The sequence below is a fragment of the Myiozetetes cayanensis genome, unplaced genomic scaffold (genome assembly GCF_022539395.1).
Source record: "Myiozetetes cayanensis isolate MyiCay16 unplaced genomic scaffold, myiCay2020 scf3, whole genome shotgun sequence".
NCBI lineage: Eukaryota > Metazoa > Chordata > Aves > Passeriformes > Tyrannidae > Myiozetetes > Myiozetetes cayanensis.
In genome coordinates, this window is record NW_026087521.1 from 43,989,032 (window position 1) to 44,005,100 (window position 16,069).

The following is a 16,069-nucleotide window of genomic DNA, read 5'->3' on the forward strand; positions in this document are numbered from 1 at the left end:
TGTTCTCTATTGTGTGGAATTTGCAAATAGGAATAATTTCATTATTTGCATCCTACCATCCATAAAACAAGAAATCATTGTCTTTTTCTACAGAGAAGTATCTGTAACCTCCTTCCCTGTCTCACTTTCAAATTAAAAGTTTGTTCTCCACCTTCTCCTGTCTTAATATGAAGTCAGTAGTAATATTTTTTCTAAGAGATGTAAAAAACCATTTTTGAATGCATAAGACTTTTAAAATACATCTTAAAGGGGATTCACAATCACTTTTTTCCTGTTCTGCATTCTCTAAGATTCATTTTCCATTAAAATCCTTTTTGGACTTATTTTTGTTACAGACTATTATTTTTATATATGTCTGACCCTTTCCATGGGAAAGAACAAGAAAACAAACTTCATTCCCTGCTGAGGTAGCCTCTCACAATGGTAGACCTACTGACCTCTTATTACACTGGGGTTTTTTTCCCAAACGTTACAACATTTCTTCCCAGAACAGAGTGATGAACACAAAAAAAATAGAAACAAATTCACACATTATGATCAAATGTGTAATTCTGCATTATGATAGTACTAATAATTATAAATGCTGTAGTAAATGTTTTAAAATTAATGCATTGCTTTAATTGCTCTTTTCCATTTCAACCCACTCTGTGCAGTGAACACATATTTCAAAGTATAACAGATATTGCATACCACAGATGTTATGAATTATTTTTCAGTCCTAGTTACATTCTTTTGTACAGATAGATTTAGCATCCTGGCTCCAAAAGTAATACTAGGAGTAATGATTCTTAAAGCTAAAATTCAAACAACTTCTACTTCTGTGTTCTTTCTAACTGACTTTTAATTTCAATTATCTTGAAGGTATATGCCTCCTCAAGAATCACTGGAGCATTTTAGAAAGGCAGAAAAATAATCTGAAATAATCTCAAAACTTCAGGGATTAAGACATTAAGTAAAATTAACATCAAATATCATGAGTTTTCTGAACTCCTAGAATCATCAGCTTTACATTTCCTGCTGTCATGGTTACAGACATCCCATCAGATAACAGCAACTGACCTGTGTGATTCATGCAATCTGCCAACACTGTGTGCATAATGGCTTTACTCAAAGTGGATGCAATGGAAATGTACTACCTACGACTACCCATGCATTAAGGTGAAACATTTATTTCTTACAAGTATTTTACAGTTGTCATAAGAGATTCGGTAACTCAGAAAAGTGACCATTATCTAACAAGTTATACTTTGAATGACCCTTTGGAGTAATATAACTTCATGTTTACCTGTTTTGCAGTTTAAATAAGCAACAGATAGCAGATGACAACTGTTGACAGATGATAGCTTCCTCGATCTTTACTTTGGGACTTGCCAGAATTACTATAAAGAGTCATTTGGGGGAGATCTTCTCTGGTTTCAAGTAAACTTTCCCCTTCCTGTTCTGACCACATGGTCATTACACAGCCCTAGTTTTATTATAACCCGAGGGCAGAGATATGTTCATGGTTATTTCAGGTACTTCTAAACATAACATGGCCATTTTTCATAAAACTTGTAGGATTGTTGTCAACCTACTCTCATGCCAGCAAACAAAGGAGCTGCTGTGATCGTGTTGGGACATAGTGAATAACATTTAAATAAATTTGGGGAGGTAATTTCCTAACTGAATCAGGAAGTCTGTAGACCTGATAGTTCTCTCTTTCTACTACATGATACTGTATGTATCCTTTTAGGTCTTGGAAATTTTTGTTTTGTATCTCCTTTTATTTCATTAGCCATTTAGTGATAGACCTTCACCAGGTCAGCTACAGCTGTATCAGTCATCCCCAGCCAGAGAATGTAAACTCTCTGCCACAGAGTGAAAGAATAAAGAAGAGAAAATAAATTTTGTCCCTCAACCCTGAAAACAGTAAGATTTTAATTCATTTCTTTGCCTTTGCTCCTGTATCTCTGAAGTAGAGATACTTAGCAATGAGTCTGATTATTGCACCACTCTAAGCATTCTTCTTCTATGTCACTCTAAAATAAGAATTCATCAGGAAACTTTGTATTTTCTGAGGCCTACTCTGGAGCAGCAGAAGGGAAATCATGTACTCCAACATAGAAACTGAAATTTTCATACGCTTTCATATTTTAGGTAGTAGAGGAGATGCAAGCAGAAACTGGTTCTGGGATGCCCTATTGCACATTTCCATTGTGATAATGTTGTATTACAGGACCAGACTATTGCCCCATTTACACTTGCAAATGTTTTAAAAGCTGTAGCATTTCTATAAATAATCTGTCCATTTGGGGTTTTTACCATTAAATCCCTAAGGTTGCCATGAAATCAGGTGGGCAGAAATGTTTCTTATTTTCACTGCTTTTTAAAGATATATTTTTTGCATTCCCTTTCTTATTTAAATTAAAACTGTAACCATCCACTCTTCAACAGATTTTTGTAGTAACTAAAATCACTTCAAATAGATCCTGGGAAGCAAACACAAAAATAGTATGGGATGCTCTCCTGGGTGCCCTCTCACTTGAGCATACATACAGAGAGTACAAAAATTATGTAAATACTGGTTTTCACTATTTTTATTCCTATTGACTGTGTAAGAGGTTTGCAGTAGAGTTGTCCATATAGTAAATGTAACTACACTAAAATCAAGATCATGTACACAGAGTTGTTTGAGTCTCATAATTGGTGCCATAAGTAGAAAACTACAACTCTAACTCCCACTCCCTCAAAAAACCCATTTAGGCATCGTCCTTGTCTTAAAGCCCCTGTGTGCCTATGTTCACTGTTTCCCCCTCTTTCCTTGCAGAGAAGTTAATAAGCAAGTTCTATTCTTCTGGTCAACCTGGAGAAGAGGAAACTGAGGGGAGACTTCATCACAGTCTACGATTTCCTTGTGAGGGGAAGAGGAAGGGTAAGCACTGACCTCTTCCCTGTTATGACCAATGACAAGACTTGAGGCAATGCCCTGAAGTTGTGCCAGGGGAGATTTAGGTAGGATATTAGAAAAAGATTCTTCATCCAGAGGGTGGCTGAGCACTGGAACAGACTCCCCAGGGAAGTGGTCACAGTATGAAGCCTGAAGGTGTTCAAGTGTTTGGCAACATTCATAGGCACATGGTGTGATTTTTGGGGTTGTTATGTACAGGTCCAGGACTTGGACTTTGATGATCCTGGTTGGTCCCTTTCAACTCAGAATATTCTGTTGTTCTGTGATGCTCCATCTATCTTCTTTTCTTTTCTAGTGTAAAGGACAATAATGCTCTGTGCGAATTTATTAAATAAAAAACAACTGAAGAGACCTAGAGTTCTGCAATTGTCCATATTTTTTTGTTAGACATGGAAAGCAGGAAAAATAAGCTTTATAAAATGGCAATGTATTTTGAAGAATATATTATTTGATTTGAATTTTAGGAAGTGAAAATTATATTCAGAAAATTATTCTTTTTTTCTGCAACCTGATTTTGGACCAATTCCTTTTAACTCCATGACAGATCCAGGACACGTGTAAAGTAAAATACAGTCCACAGTTAATAAGGAGGGGACACACTCAAATCTGGGTTTGAGACAGGTGTTTTGCAAATGTGCCTAAAATAAGAATTTTTTCAAAATACAGTGGTAACTGGACCTTGTGAACAGAGTTTTCCTGAGGAGCTGGAGCCTAATACCAGAAGTTTCTTGTTGTTATCATTGTTGGCTTCACATACGACCTAAATTCCTAGGTTTCCTCCCTGTTGGCAATGGGTTCTCAGTGAACTTTGGGAAGGAGCTTTTGGGTTCTTTAGCTCTTCCTAAGGCTTGGCTGGGAACCTTCCACAGTTGAATAGCACAGGTTTTTGCTATGAAAACACAGATTTTATTTTTTTTTTAATAGTTTTATGTCTTACCAAGTAATTTACCCCTGAAGGATGTTAAGACCATAATACACATACTAGTCCACCACACAAGTCACACCTACTAGTCCATAACACTAGTTGGTGTGAGAACCGATTATTTAGCATGTTTTAGGTATTGTAGTCACCTGCTATGACTTATAACTGACTCATATTTTACTGTCTATCTATTTGCTATTTATTTGTACATTTGGAGATTTTAGAAATGAACACTTGTCACAGAGTAAGCCAGAAAACAGTCACTTCTTGTATCACTTGGACTTAGCAACTCATATTTCCATTCCTGCCACCAGGATTTCTTAAATGGCATTTCCTAGTCTGAAGCAAGCAAACAAATCTAAAAATAAAAGAAAAAAACAGGAAAACACACAGAGCATGTCACTGATACCTTGGAGTAAGCAGTCAATAAGCAAGGGATATATTTAGAGTAGATTAATTTTCATCTAGAATTCTATTTTATCATTGGGACCTGGAACATCAGTAGTTCAGGTGGGAATGCAAAAAGACCTGTCTTTTACTGTTACACTGGCTAAAGGTAATGGTCTTTTGTTAATATAAAGCAGACTACATACAGGCCAATTTTTCTTTTTTCTGGACAATTTTTCAAGAGTGTTTTCCAATTATTGGGTTCTTTTATAATTTTATCACACATAACTTTGTTAATCTGAAAGTAAATTGAATAGCCTTGAGTGGTCTTAGCTCTGTTTTGGCAGTTTGATTCTCCAAGAGTGATGTATCCTTTCTGTCACTGACATCCACCTTAGACAGGATGAACTACTGCATGACCAGCTGCCTAACTCACTCCATGGCTGTCAAAGGAACCCAGACGACTCTTTGAGTCCTAACATTACCTGAGATAGCTCCTATATTGCAGATAATACCTGTAATATTTCATATAGATCCTCCACTCTGACTGCCAACATGTTAAGAGTATTGAAATTCACCCAGTCAGCATGTGGAAAGCCCAGTGAATTGTGCTTGATGACAGTCTAAGTTTTGTTCAACTAAAGAATGATGTTGTTCAAAAAGGTATTTAGTCTACAGTTTTAAGGCCAGAGTAATGATGTACAGGTTATTCTCAGTATGTGATATAGGGGTTGTTCTCAGTATAAGTGACAGTATAGGTTTCTGGTTCCATTTTTAATAGTAATAATTTTGTTAAATGAGCTAGTTTAATGAAGCCAGCAGTTTCATGAGATTCTCAGCTTCTAATAAACATAAAAGGAGTAAGTCTCTAATCCTTACTGTTAGAAGAAAAAAAAAAGCATAAAATATGAAAGAACTTGTCCTAAAGGCTCATCAATTGCAATGTAAATTAATTAAAAGTTTTTATTTAGAAATTACATTTGTCTGAGCATTTAAGGATCCATTCTTTTACTGCATGTTTAGAAACATGGACTATTTTGAGCCAAACATTTAGCTTTAAAGATTGAAAGGTTGGTAAACTTTCAAACAATGACAGGGATTCTAATACTAAGTACAGAATGAAAAGTAAGTCTATCTATTTTGTTGAACTCATAAAATGACTGATCACCACAGAATCACAGAATATTCTGAGCTGGAAGGGAGCCACAGGGATCAAGTCTGACTCTTTAGTGAATGGCCCACGTGGTGATTGAACCCATCACCTTGGCACTATTCGCACTCCACTCTAACCAACTGAGTTACATCAGGGTTAACCAATGAGGTATGTAATATTTTTCTTTAAAAAGATTTTATGTTGAGTAGTTCAAATCAAGGTATATAACAAAGGAGATAATTTACTTTAAAATGAGAGGTGAGGTTCTCACATGAAGTCATGATCAGAAAACGCATGTTCAGATATTTCTGGAAGATTTTATACAATGCGATAAATAATCTTTAGTCAACAAATAAATTGTCATGTTACTACGGTTCAGGTATGAAGAGCCATCAGTTAATATATTGAGACACTGTATGCATTCAGATAAACTGCCTCATGTTAGCAATCCTTGGGATAATGCTGTACATATCTGCGAGCTTTTCACTTACTGATCTCAAAGTGCTGTTCAAACACAGACTCAAACACCCATGCTTAGGTCTCTTCTTTACAGCTGGAAAAACCCCACATTTCTGAGCTATGAGTAAAATCCCAGTTTTAGTTGTATTACTGCTTGAACTTTGATTATTGACATCTATCTCTTGCACACTCGCAGAGACCACAATTCCTCCATGGATGTTCACAGCAAGAGGGGTGGAGAGAAACCCTCACATCCTGTAAAGTCTCCAAGGAAGGCGATCTCATTGCCTGTGCAGAGACACTGCTTGCTTAGGAAGGGGCTGCCAGACTTATCTGAAGGTGAAATAAAGCTCTGACCACCACCCCTGAATGTGCTCATGATGCATTCTGCATCTGCTGCAGGGCTGAGTAATCACATATGCGTCCTCCTGCCTACCAGGGCACTCTGGGATGAACTTTACTTGAGACTCTCTTTGGGGAGGATGAGGCTTTAAATGGAAGAACTATTAATCCTTGCTAGAGTTTTCACAAAGCATGTTTGCCTGGCCAACTTCACATCTTCACTCTACTTATTACCTTAGAACAGGAAGAGTGGGCTCTGACCAGCTGTATCAGCTACTCCCCACCTGTAGTGCGCACTAATAAGGAATATTTTTGTGATTTCTGTGGAAAGTCTGGCTACAGAATAGTAATGCCTCATTCTGAGTTGCGATTAAAAAGTCTACCTGTGGCTCCCTTTTAGCAATAGGAGTCAGATTTAGAAAAGGCAACACTTTTATAAAGATATCACAACGGCCTTCCTTGATGAGATCCTTGAGCCTGTTAACAGAGATAATACACCTCATGAAAGGGAGGCACATGAGGCTCTGCTCTTGATCCATCAGTAACCACAGTTCAGACAGAATTCTTCTTCAGGATGTGAGAAGGCAGAGTTCTCCTTCCTGCCAACTCAGCTCTTGGCTTGGAGACAAAATAAATTAATTTGTAGGTGTGTGCTTCGGAAGATGTGACTGAAGCTTAAAAGTATAGAATGCAAAAATTTAGCTGACAAGAGTGTAATTGGACCACTGGGCATTTTCTTTCACTGTTTTTATTGAACTTGGATTTTATTTTTTTATTATTCCCACCCAGTGCTCATGAGAAAAAGGGCAAACCTGATCTCTGGACTCTGGATCCAATAGTACTTCTGTGGTTTATTCACATAACCTTGTGTCAGATAGTTGTTTTTTCCTTATGAAGCAAGCAAGAGTTTATCAACAGCAAATGCCCTTTGAGCACAAAAAGAAAGAGGCTGAGGAAGAGGAGCCCTCCCCATATGTTGCCCACATTAGGGTCCTCCAGATGGCTTGCTCTGACATGCCTTCTGCACCCACGGGCTCATGGCTGCAAAGAGCCCTCCCATGCCAGAGAGTAAATTAGAAGAAAGTATTCTGATGCAGATTTCAACTTTAATTTGTAGGACCTTATTTAGTGAGGTCTTAATATGTCATACCTAGACAGGAGTCTTGTTATGGTCTGCAGTTTTAATTCAATTAGTACTCATGGGACTAGACAACCAAATTTGATAATTTAGGGGAAAGGAGATAGCCAATTTGGTTGGGTCAGAAGTGCCCAGAGCTGAAGGGAGAGTCAGGCCAGGAGCAGTGGTTAATAGAGTTTTGGAACTGTCACTGCTGGTTTCATGGTTCCTGCATGCAAATTGCCCCCCTGATGGCTGCATCTCAAGCACCCTTCATTTCACCGCTCAGGAGCACACTTGGTCATGTCCACAGTTTGCAATAAAAGTGTGATCGTTCAGGGCCAGCAACTGGCTTTCCTCAAGTCAGCAGGTAAATATGATTTTGTCAGGGTCTGAGTCACTCAGAAGTGTGGAAGAGAGAAGACCATGAGGCAGGTTTGCCTGTGAGCTGGCAGCATACACAGCTGTCCTGTCCCTGTTGCAGGGTGGCCATCAGACCTGTGTTCTCATGAGCCTCCCACTTGGGCCACGACCCAGCAGGGGCTGTGGTAGCCATGTGCTACAAGGATGGGTGAAACCTAATGCCAATGCTGACATTGAATAGCTATTACTTCCTTGAGCTCTGCCGGGGAAACATTATTTATCTATTTTTCAGGGCTACATATTTTGAGCCTAGGGAGATCTCTTTTCCTTCATGTCCAAAGCCTGGATGTTATCAGCCCAGCTGCTTCAAAAGCACAATTTTTTCATTGGGCGTTATGCAGCACGTAGGTTTAAACCAAGCTCAAAATTATATCTTTTTCTTTCCACCCCACTTGAAACTATCTGGGAAACACAGGCCTGGGGCCCTAACTGTGGTATTTCTGAGTCTCCTGGTCAATATAGGACTCTATTAACCCAGAATTATCTGTATGCAGTGGACTGTAGTGCAACCCTTTTTAAACCATGTGTGTGTGAAGGAGCACTGAGTGGCCATGGGAGCAAGTACAGCAGCAAAGGGTCTCTATGTGAATGTTCCTACTTTTTTACCAAGTGAAAGCTTCTTACATTTTGCAGAATTGAAGCAGACTAGGAACAAGTTCCCAAAACAACTCAAATTCCAACAGCATTACCAAGTGTAACAATAATAAAACCTAAGACTTTCAAGACTTGAGGTAATCTCCTCCCTGCTATCCACTCCATGTTTGCTACTCTCTGGCATATAAAAGGTAAAAAAAGAAAATATCTTTCAACAGGGACAGTGCTGTGAAAGCTTTATGAATGCATGGCTAGGTTAGCTTGCACTCATTTGTGCAACTTGGCTTGCATTGTTCACTGGGCCTTTGCCAAACATATCTGTTGCGTAATTATGTGGCTTGCTTTAATAAAGTCACAGAAGTTTCTAGGAGTGTAACTAAAGTTCCCCCTCCTTCCTGTAATTACACAACACCCACCACAATGAGACACAGCTCCTAATTGGAGGATTTGTGCCATGATTTACAGTAATCATCAAAACCAGTGCTACAACATAGGAAAACAGAAACATCCAGCTATACATTTAAAGAGCTGAAGGAAGACTTAAAAAAACCCAAACAGCCTCTTCAAAATCATGAGAAGCTATTTGTCTGTCCACTGAATAAACTCTCTAATTTCCTTGTGAGCAAAACCAACCTGAACTGATTTTCTGCACTGCACACTGACTCAGTTTGAATATTACTGGTTTAAACCAAATTCAGTCTTGCTGAAGTCAGTTTCATTACTTGAGACTTCTGCATGGAAAAGTCAAATGCAGTGATGGCAGACATGGCTTCACATCCTGCTTCTCTGACTGTGCAGACAAGTCCTTGCACATGAGGGAGTAAGGAGAGTTTGTGAAAAAGGTTCTCATGGTTTCAGCTTGTATAGTGTCTAATAAAGATATTTAATAAAGAACTCCAAAATGTGTTCATTGTTTTGGAGTGTTTCCAAGCTCTTTCCTCCAAAGAGCTGGTTGCAGGATATATGATTCAGAGTTAGTTATTTCACGCTCATGTATTCCAATGGAAATGGGGTGATTTTTATGTTGAGGTACTAGACAGAATGATTAAGGGTGCTGGAGCTTGGACCATGCAATTTAGAATCTTTTAAAGTGTTTCCATCCCCACATCTGACCTCACTAAATTTATTTAATATGCATTTGAAGGAACAGCTTTGAAAAGTTACTTTCTCTGCAAGAGAAATATGTGGGCTTTCAAAGAACAAATGAAATTTATATACAAAAAAAAAATTAAAAAAATTAAGCATTCTTCATGATCACAACAAATGTCCATCTTGTCAGAATTTTATGGCCTACTTTGTATAGTAAATTCTAGTTAACTGTAGCTGTAACATAGTTCTTTGAAAAAAAAACAACAGTTACAGAGTGGCAGTCCATGGCAGCCTCACCATCTCAGCTGCAAACCCCGTGACTAGAAAGTAAGTCCATACAACCTATGAAGATACTCTTTGGCTTACCTAGGTCAGAGCATTGCACCACACGAAGATGGCACTGGCAACGGAATGGGCACACTGGTCCAAATCCAGATACGACAGGATCATCTGTTGGAGGCATGTCGGCTGACCCTTCATCTTCCAGCATAAAGTCAAAGAGGCCCTGCTGGTGGAAAGGCTTGGCCAAGCATGCTGGCAGCAGCAGGATGAAGAGGAGAGCCAGCCTCTTCATGGCTTAGTTCATCGACTCCCAGCAGAACCTAGGATCCAAAGCAGCAGATTAACAACAAAAGTAGCAGTTTCCCATAGCTGCAGAGTTCCTGCTGAAGGAGGTCCAGCATATCCACCAATTGCATAACTGTTCCTTTCAATAAAAGAAAACTGAATTGTAAAAATAGGACAGTTATGTGATAGGACTCTGGCAACTGCTTGTCAATGTGGTTTTTTCTTTTTTTTTTTACAGAGCAGTTTGAAGGCAACTGTAAACACATCTGTTTGCATATTTAGAGTAATATTTATTAAGAACAGGCAGCACTGTCAACTTTGTTATGCAAAATAGTCAAAGCAATAAGCCATACTTTCCATGTGCCTGTTTTCAGCCAACGTAACAGTCTATTTGATTTCATTAGCATTTATTTCATAGCAATGGGTTTGTCCCCTAGAGACAAACCTGAGGTTCCCAAACTCACTGTAATTCACTATTTCATGTCTTGAGAAATATTTTTTTTAAGTGCCAGCTTGGTGTGTTTTAAATTATAGCCTAGTAAAACTGACTGAGAAAGGGTAGGCTCTACTGATGGGGTGGAGGGAGAGGGGAAGATCTTTAGCTGTTTAAATGCACTTTACTTCTTTCCCAGTTTAAACAGCATAATAAATGTAATATAATGTTGTGTTATATCAAATATCCTTGGCTTGCTTTCCAAATTTTTGACATGCACCCTGAAAATCCTCTGCTTTGCACTGCATAAACATTCAAATTGATTCTTGTAGTGTTGTGTGCATGCTTTCTAATGGGACTTCAGGGTTTAATTCTGCAGACTTTCATGCTCAGGAGCAACATTACACAAGTATGCCTTGCCATAGATATTAGCAAGGAAAACTGCTCATACTTGTTCTCAGGACCTAGGCCTAAATGCATTACAACACACTGTACATTGTGCTACCTGTGTGGTTTTGCACTAAGGCAAAATTGTTTGCAGGTTTTGTATCAAGGCTGTATAGATCAGCTAATTTTCTGAAAATTATTTTCTTTTTACTGTGTATTTTATATAAAGCGGCTTATACTTTACAAACCTTCATTGGTCTAAAAGAATGAATAAAAAAGTAAAATTAAGAAAATTGCCTTCCAACTGCCAAGTGACAGAAAGGTTAACTTGTCATTTATATAGGAGCCTTTTCTTAAAATGGATGGCATAGTCCTGAATACAGATGTTGCTCTTTGTAGTGAAAAATGTCCACTTGCTTCTTCAGGTCAATGTCTTTTGACATGCCCTGTCTGGGTGCTAGCTGGGATTACTTCTTTTTCTAGCAGACATAATCTGACAGTTAAGGGTGTGGTATAGCATTTTACATTGGTGGAAAGATAAAAAACCTGTGGGAGAGGCAGAAGAGGAGGACTGTCTCCCTCCCTATATTGCCATATGGAACTTACCAGGTAGATGACTAACAAGAACAGGTAATGTTAGGCGAGAGTGGTTTACTGAAGCCTTTCTTTCTAGAATACTACAACCAGGTACTCTAACAGGAGTGGTTAGTGTAAAACCAATTAAAAAAGCACTAAATAAATAAATAAAACCCCACAGGACTGGAATTAGATACAATTTATATTCTGTAGTGTGCAGAAACCTTTAGGTACGTTTCTTGAGAGGATGATAAGGTTACATTATAAGAGAGGCTAGTGCTTTAAAATCATAGCCTACTTTTCTATGATGTACCTGATAGGAAGATAAAGACTCCCAAGTAACATCACATGGAGTAAACCACTATTTATGCTGCCTCTTTAAGAGACAGAGTTGTTTTCTTGGTTGGGCATGAGAGTATTTCTATTCCTGGAGCAGACATCTTACTTACTGCAGACCCCAACATTAACCTGAGAGTCAGAGATTTTAGCATGTCCTGTCATCCAAGCTCAGTGCTGTGTAAACTCCTGACATGTAGCTGACATGGGGCAGGCTGTGTTCCCATGTGGACCACCCCTCTGTGCTTCCTATGTCCTGGCCCCCAGTGACCCTGGGTCTGTGTCCCTTCCCCAACAACACCTCCACAGTGCAGGTAGAGTACATATGGACAAGTCAGGCTGTCTGAGCAAAGTGCTGTTAATGCATAGTGGTGAGTTCTTCTCACGATTTAATCTAAAATGAGATTTTTGAAATAATAATTATTATCTACAAATTATTGTAAAATAGTGCAGTTTATTAGTAATCTGAAAGGAGAAGACAAATTTGCTAAATCATCACCATTCATCGTAATAGGCTGCCTTGTGAAAATAACCAATAAAACATTACTCATGTAGAAATTATTTTTCAGAATGTACATTAACATCAATAAACTTTTGGAATGCTACATGCTAATCCTGGAATGCCAGTGGCAGTCAGTACTTTTTAGAGACCTTCCTCAGCATTTTTCTTTTACAAATTAATACGATTCTAAATTACTTTTAAATATTTAAAACTTCTTGTATTCCCTCTAAGGGTCCCTGCTGAAGTACCATCCATCCTAAGAATCCACAATCAGGATCTTATCCTGGACCTAAATTGCTACCACTCAAAAAAGCCCAAAAAAGTGCAAAGGCACTTTGGAAGTGTCTTCACACTTTGCTTCTTATTCACATTAATATTAATGACTTCATATGTCTCAGTTAAACCCTGTAGTAGGTTCTTTCCTTTGGTCCCTGTTTTTTAAAAACTGCAATAAAATCAGAAAAAGTTAGCTATAAAGTAAAACTGTAGGACAACAAAGGATATCAAGTATATAATCTGAGGACACAGCAGAGAAAATAGCAGACACAAGCTACATATTAATCAGGATATAGAAAAAGAAATGGGTCTGCATATCTTTAGTCAAATACATATTCGTCCTGCAGACAGTATCTGTTCCTATTGTTTGCATGTGTAAGTGAACACAAACAAAGAAAAAGATATATATACAAAACTGTACTTTCAAGAAATGCTTTCAAGAAATGTTTACACTTAACTTACAAAAAAAAATAAAGAGGGCAAAAAAGTCTAAATTCTTAAAGTTCTGTGACACAATATTTATGTCTGCAGGACATAACTGTTTAAATTTGCTTTAGTTGTCTGTTTACAATGAGGAAAACTTTTCCACAAACAGAGGAAACTATACCATAGGCTTGGCCACATTTCAGTTTAAAATACCCCTGGAAGTATGCTTCATCAGTTCACGTCACCACTGTATTGGTGGTCTTCTTGTCAGTTTACCTTAATATTAAGGTTTAAATATTAGTCCCCCTATTGTCAGAAATCTCTCAAAATTCCACAAAAGACAAGTTAAACAATAAGTGCATTTAAAAAACAATCCCCTCAGTTTTATGTTTTACCCATTTTATGCAATAAAGTTTAGATGTGGAAACATAGGAATTGGAACTTTTAAAGAGATTAAAACTCTTTTAACAGGAGTTTTGACTCCAGGAATTTTTTCCCCACTCTTTCATTCATAAGAACCTTCTTTAAATGTGTTTCCCTTGTTTGTACCCTGTAATATAGCACTTTCTAACATTACAAAGGCATACAATGAGTCCGTTTAACTAACTACTACATATTTTCTTTCTCTGAAATTGAAATTATATTCATCAATGTCTGGAATATATATGAAGAAACCCGAATGAAAAAGAAATCACAGAGTGCAGTTTAAAACAGAACTGTAAGCACATACGCATTTTTTACACTCTCTACATCACCGATTCTAAACACTGGATTGCAAAGAGAGAATATACTGCTGCAGAAGTTTACAGTAAAGAAAAAGAAAGGGTTATAGCAGTGCTTATACAAATCAAAACAAGAGACAGAATAGTCAAATAAACACTACGAAATCTGCACAGTTCTTGAGAATGCATTCTCGTGTTTTCAAGAAACAAAAGTGCTGGAGAGAAAACTTAACATTGCTAAACATTTAGTAGGATTTTTAGCTTGCTTATCTTAAAATTCAAGTAGTTCTTGCCGTAGGCTTGCCTGAAGTTTTATTAGTGCAGCATAGTTCAGGAGAATTACTAAAAACCATACCTTTTAATCCAGGGATTTTGCAACAGGAGCTCTCAAAGCTGAGATGTAATTAAACTAAATATTCAACCCAGGCAAAAAGCTTTGCAGGTGTGGAAAGGAGGAGGGGGTAAATTCAGCTCAGTGACTGTCACTTGGTGGAAAACCCTCCTGCTTCTATTCCATAGCACAGTTAAAAAATAAGGTTTCTCTCAATGAACACAATCCAGGCTGACACCCACATTAGATCATATGGTAATGATATGTCTCCTGTATTGTAGCCAGAAACTTTATCAGCTCTTTTGCTTTCTTTTCCTTCTTTTTCTTTCTCATTCCTTTTATTTCTCTCTCAAGTGTTTACAATCCCAAACTACTTGTACATTATAAGACAGATTCTTAGCTGTAATTCATCCTACTTATTTTAGTTATGTCCTATAACATATATGTAGGAAATTCTTGGGTTTAACTATGGGTTTTTTTATGACTCATAAATGAAAAAATGTTTGGCTGTTCCTCTTGTTTATAGTACTTTTAAGTCAAGGAAATTATATAAAATTAATCTTACAGATAGGCAAAGTGGAGAATAATATCAGGAAAAAAAAGAGTTAGGTTTAAGTAAAACTACTTAAACAGATATTAACTCTCCTTTGCTTATGCTGTCAAACAAAGTAGTATATAGTTTAATCCACTATTATCTTGTCTAATAATAGAGTTTATATGTATTTTTTCAAACTACACCATGTTTTTGAGATATATGAAAATCATGTTTTCATTAGTAAAATGATTCTAACATTTGTGGTTAGAACTGCTTTATATAAACTTTGCTTGCTTTTTTTTTTTTTTTTTTTTTTTTTGACTGCCTTCTCACCAGGACAGCAAAGCAGAGAGGAAATTATCTTTAACTGTTTGGGTTTGGGTGGGGTTTTTTTGTTGGTTGTTTGTTTTGGGGTTTTTTTGGGGGTGGGGGGTGGTTTTGAGTGGGTTTTTTTTGGTTGTTATTTGGGGTTTTTAAGAGACAGAGGAGTTGTGGGGTTTTTTTAAAGCATGAAAGGAAAAATGTATCCGATTCATTGTTCAGATATATATTTTATTTTAGTAATTTCTGGTTTTATGCAAATGTTAGTGGAAGCTAAAATGCAGTTTCTTTATTCCTGCACAATTTTAAAAGTCTAGGAAACTGAAAGGAGAGCAAATCCAATAATTACTATTTATTTAGCAATCCAAACACATTGTGAACACATGTAGCTTCCCTGTGCTGTTAGCTCTCCTATCTAAATGCTTAAGGCTTGTGTCTCTGTGTTTTGACTTGTATCCTTTTATTTCTGCCCCTAGGCTAAGACCAGGTGCAAATCTGAAATTAAAGCCCGTAAAATGTGAAATGATGTTTAAAAGGAGTAAAAATTTTTAGAAACACAATAGACTCTTGAAATTTTAGCTGTCCTCTTCATTTAAGTTCAAGAGTCCTTACAAGAGCTCTTTTAATTGTTCTCCTTTGGCGGAAGAAAACATAGTAGTATAATTGACTGTTAGTTTTTGTCTGTGTAGAACAAAAGTGTAATTGGACACCTTACATTACAGCTTCTTTAAGCAGTTCACTCTAAAAGTTAAGAATCATTTATTCAACCCTAGTCCTTAAGCTAACTTCTTTTCCCTGCTCTTCACTGGATTCAAGACTGCTAATGGGTTTTGTTGTGACATTTTTCTACATATGATTAGTGGTGTTCCAAGCTTTCATGTTTACAACAAAGCCTTATCTTTGTCCAGAAGTGCTGCCATGAGGCTTGATGAAATCTTGGCTGCATCTTAGTAATGTCAGTTATTTGAACCTTGGTCACCAGCTGCATCTGGTGTTTAAAAACATTTCAAAGCAAGATTTTGATGAGGAACAGGTCAGGGTAAACTCCTTGTCAGTTTGCTTCACAAAACCCATTCATATCCTTTCCCAGTAAAATTTAATACATTTGTTCTGATACCTGTTACAGGGTTGAAAGGTGTTGTAATTTAAATAACTTATTCATTTCTTTGGAGGCAAAGGAGGGTTGGACAACCACCTCTCCTGTTTGTCTTAGGCTTTAGGGAG

At 37.4% G+C, this 16,069-nt stretch overlaps 1 protein-coding gene across 1 annotated transcript in view; it reads right to left on the bottom strand.

The window, feature by feature from the left end:
* The window catches only part of DCN (decorin), a 36,504-nt gene extending 22,297 nt beyond the window's left edge, over positions 1 to 14,207 (bottom strand). Inside the window, exons 1-2 of the mRNA XM_050324161.1 lie at positions 14,014 to 14,207; positions 9,800 to 10,035 (exon numbers count right to left, since the gene is read on the bottom strand). Coding sequence (XP_050180118.1) covers positions 9,800 to 10,007 — 208 coding nt within the window. The 5' untranslated portion in view covers positions 10,008 to 10,035; positions 14,014 to 14,207. The remainder of the gene's footprint in view (positions 1 to 9,799; positions 10,036 to 14,013) is intronic.
* Positions 14,208 to 16,069: the final 1,862 nt, after the last annotated feature.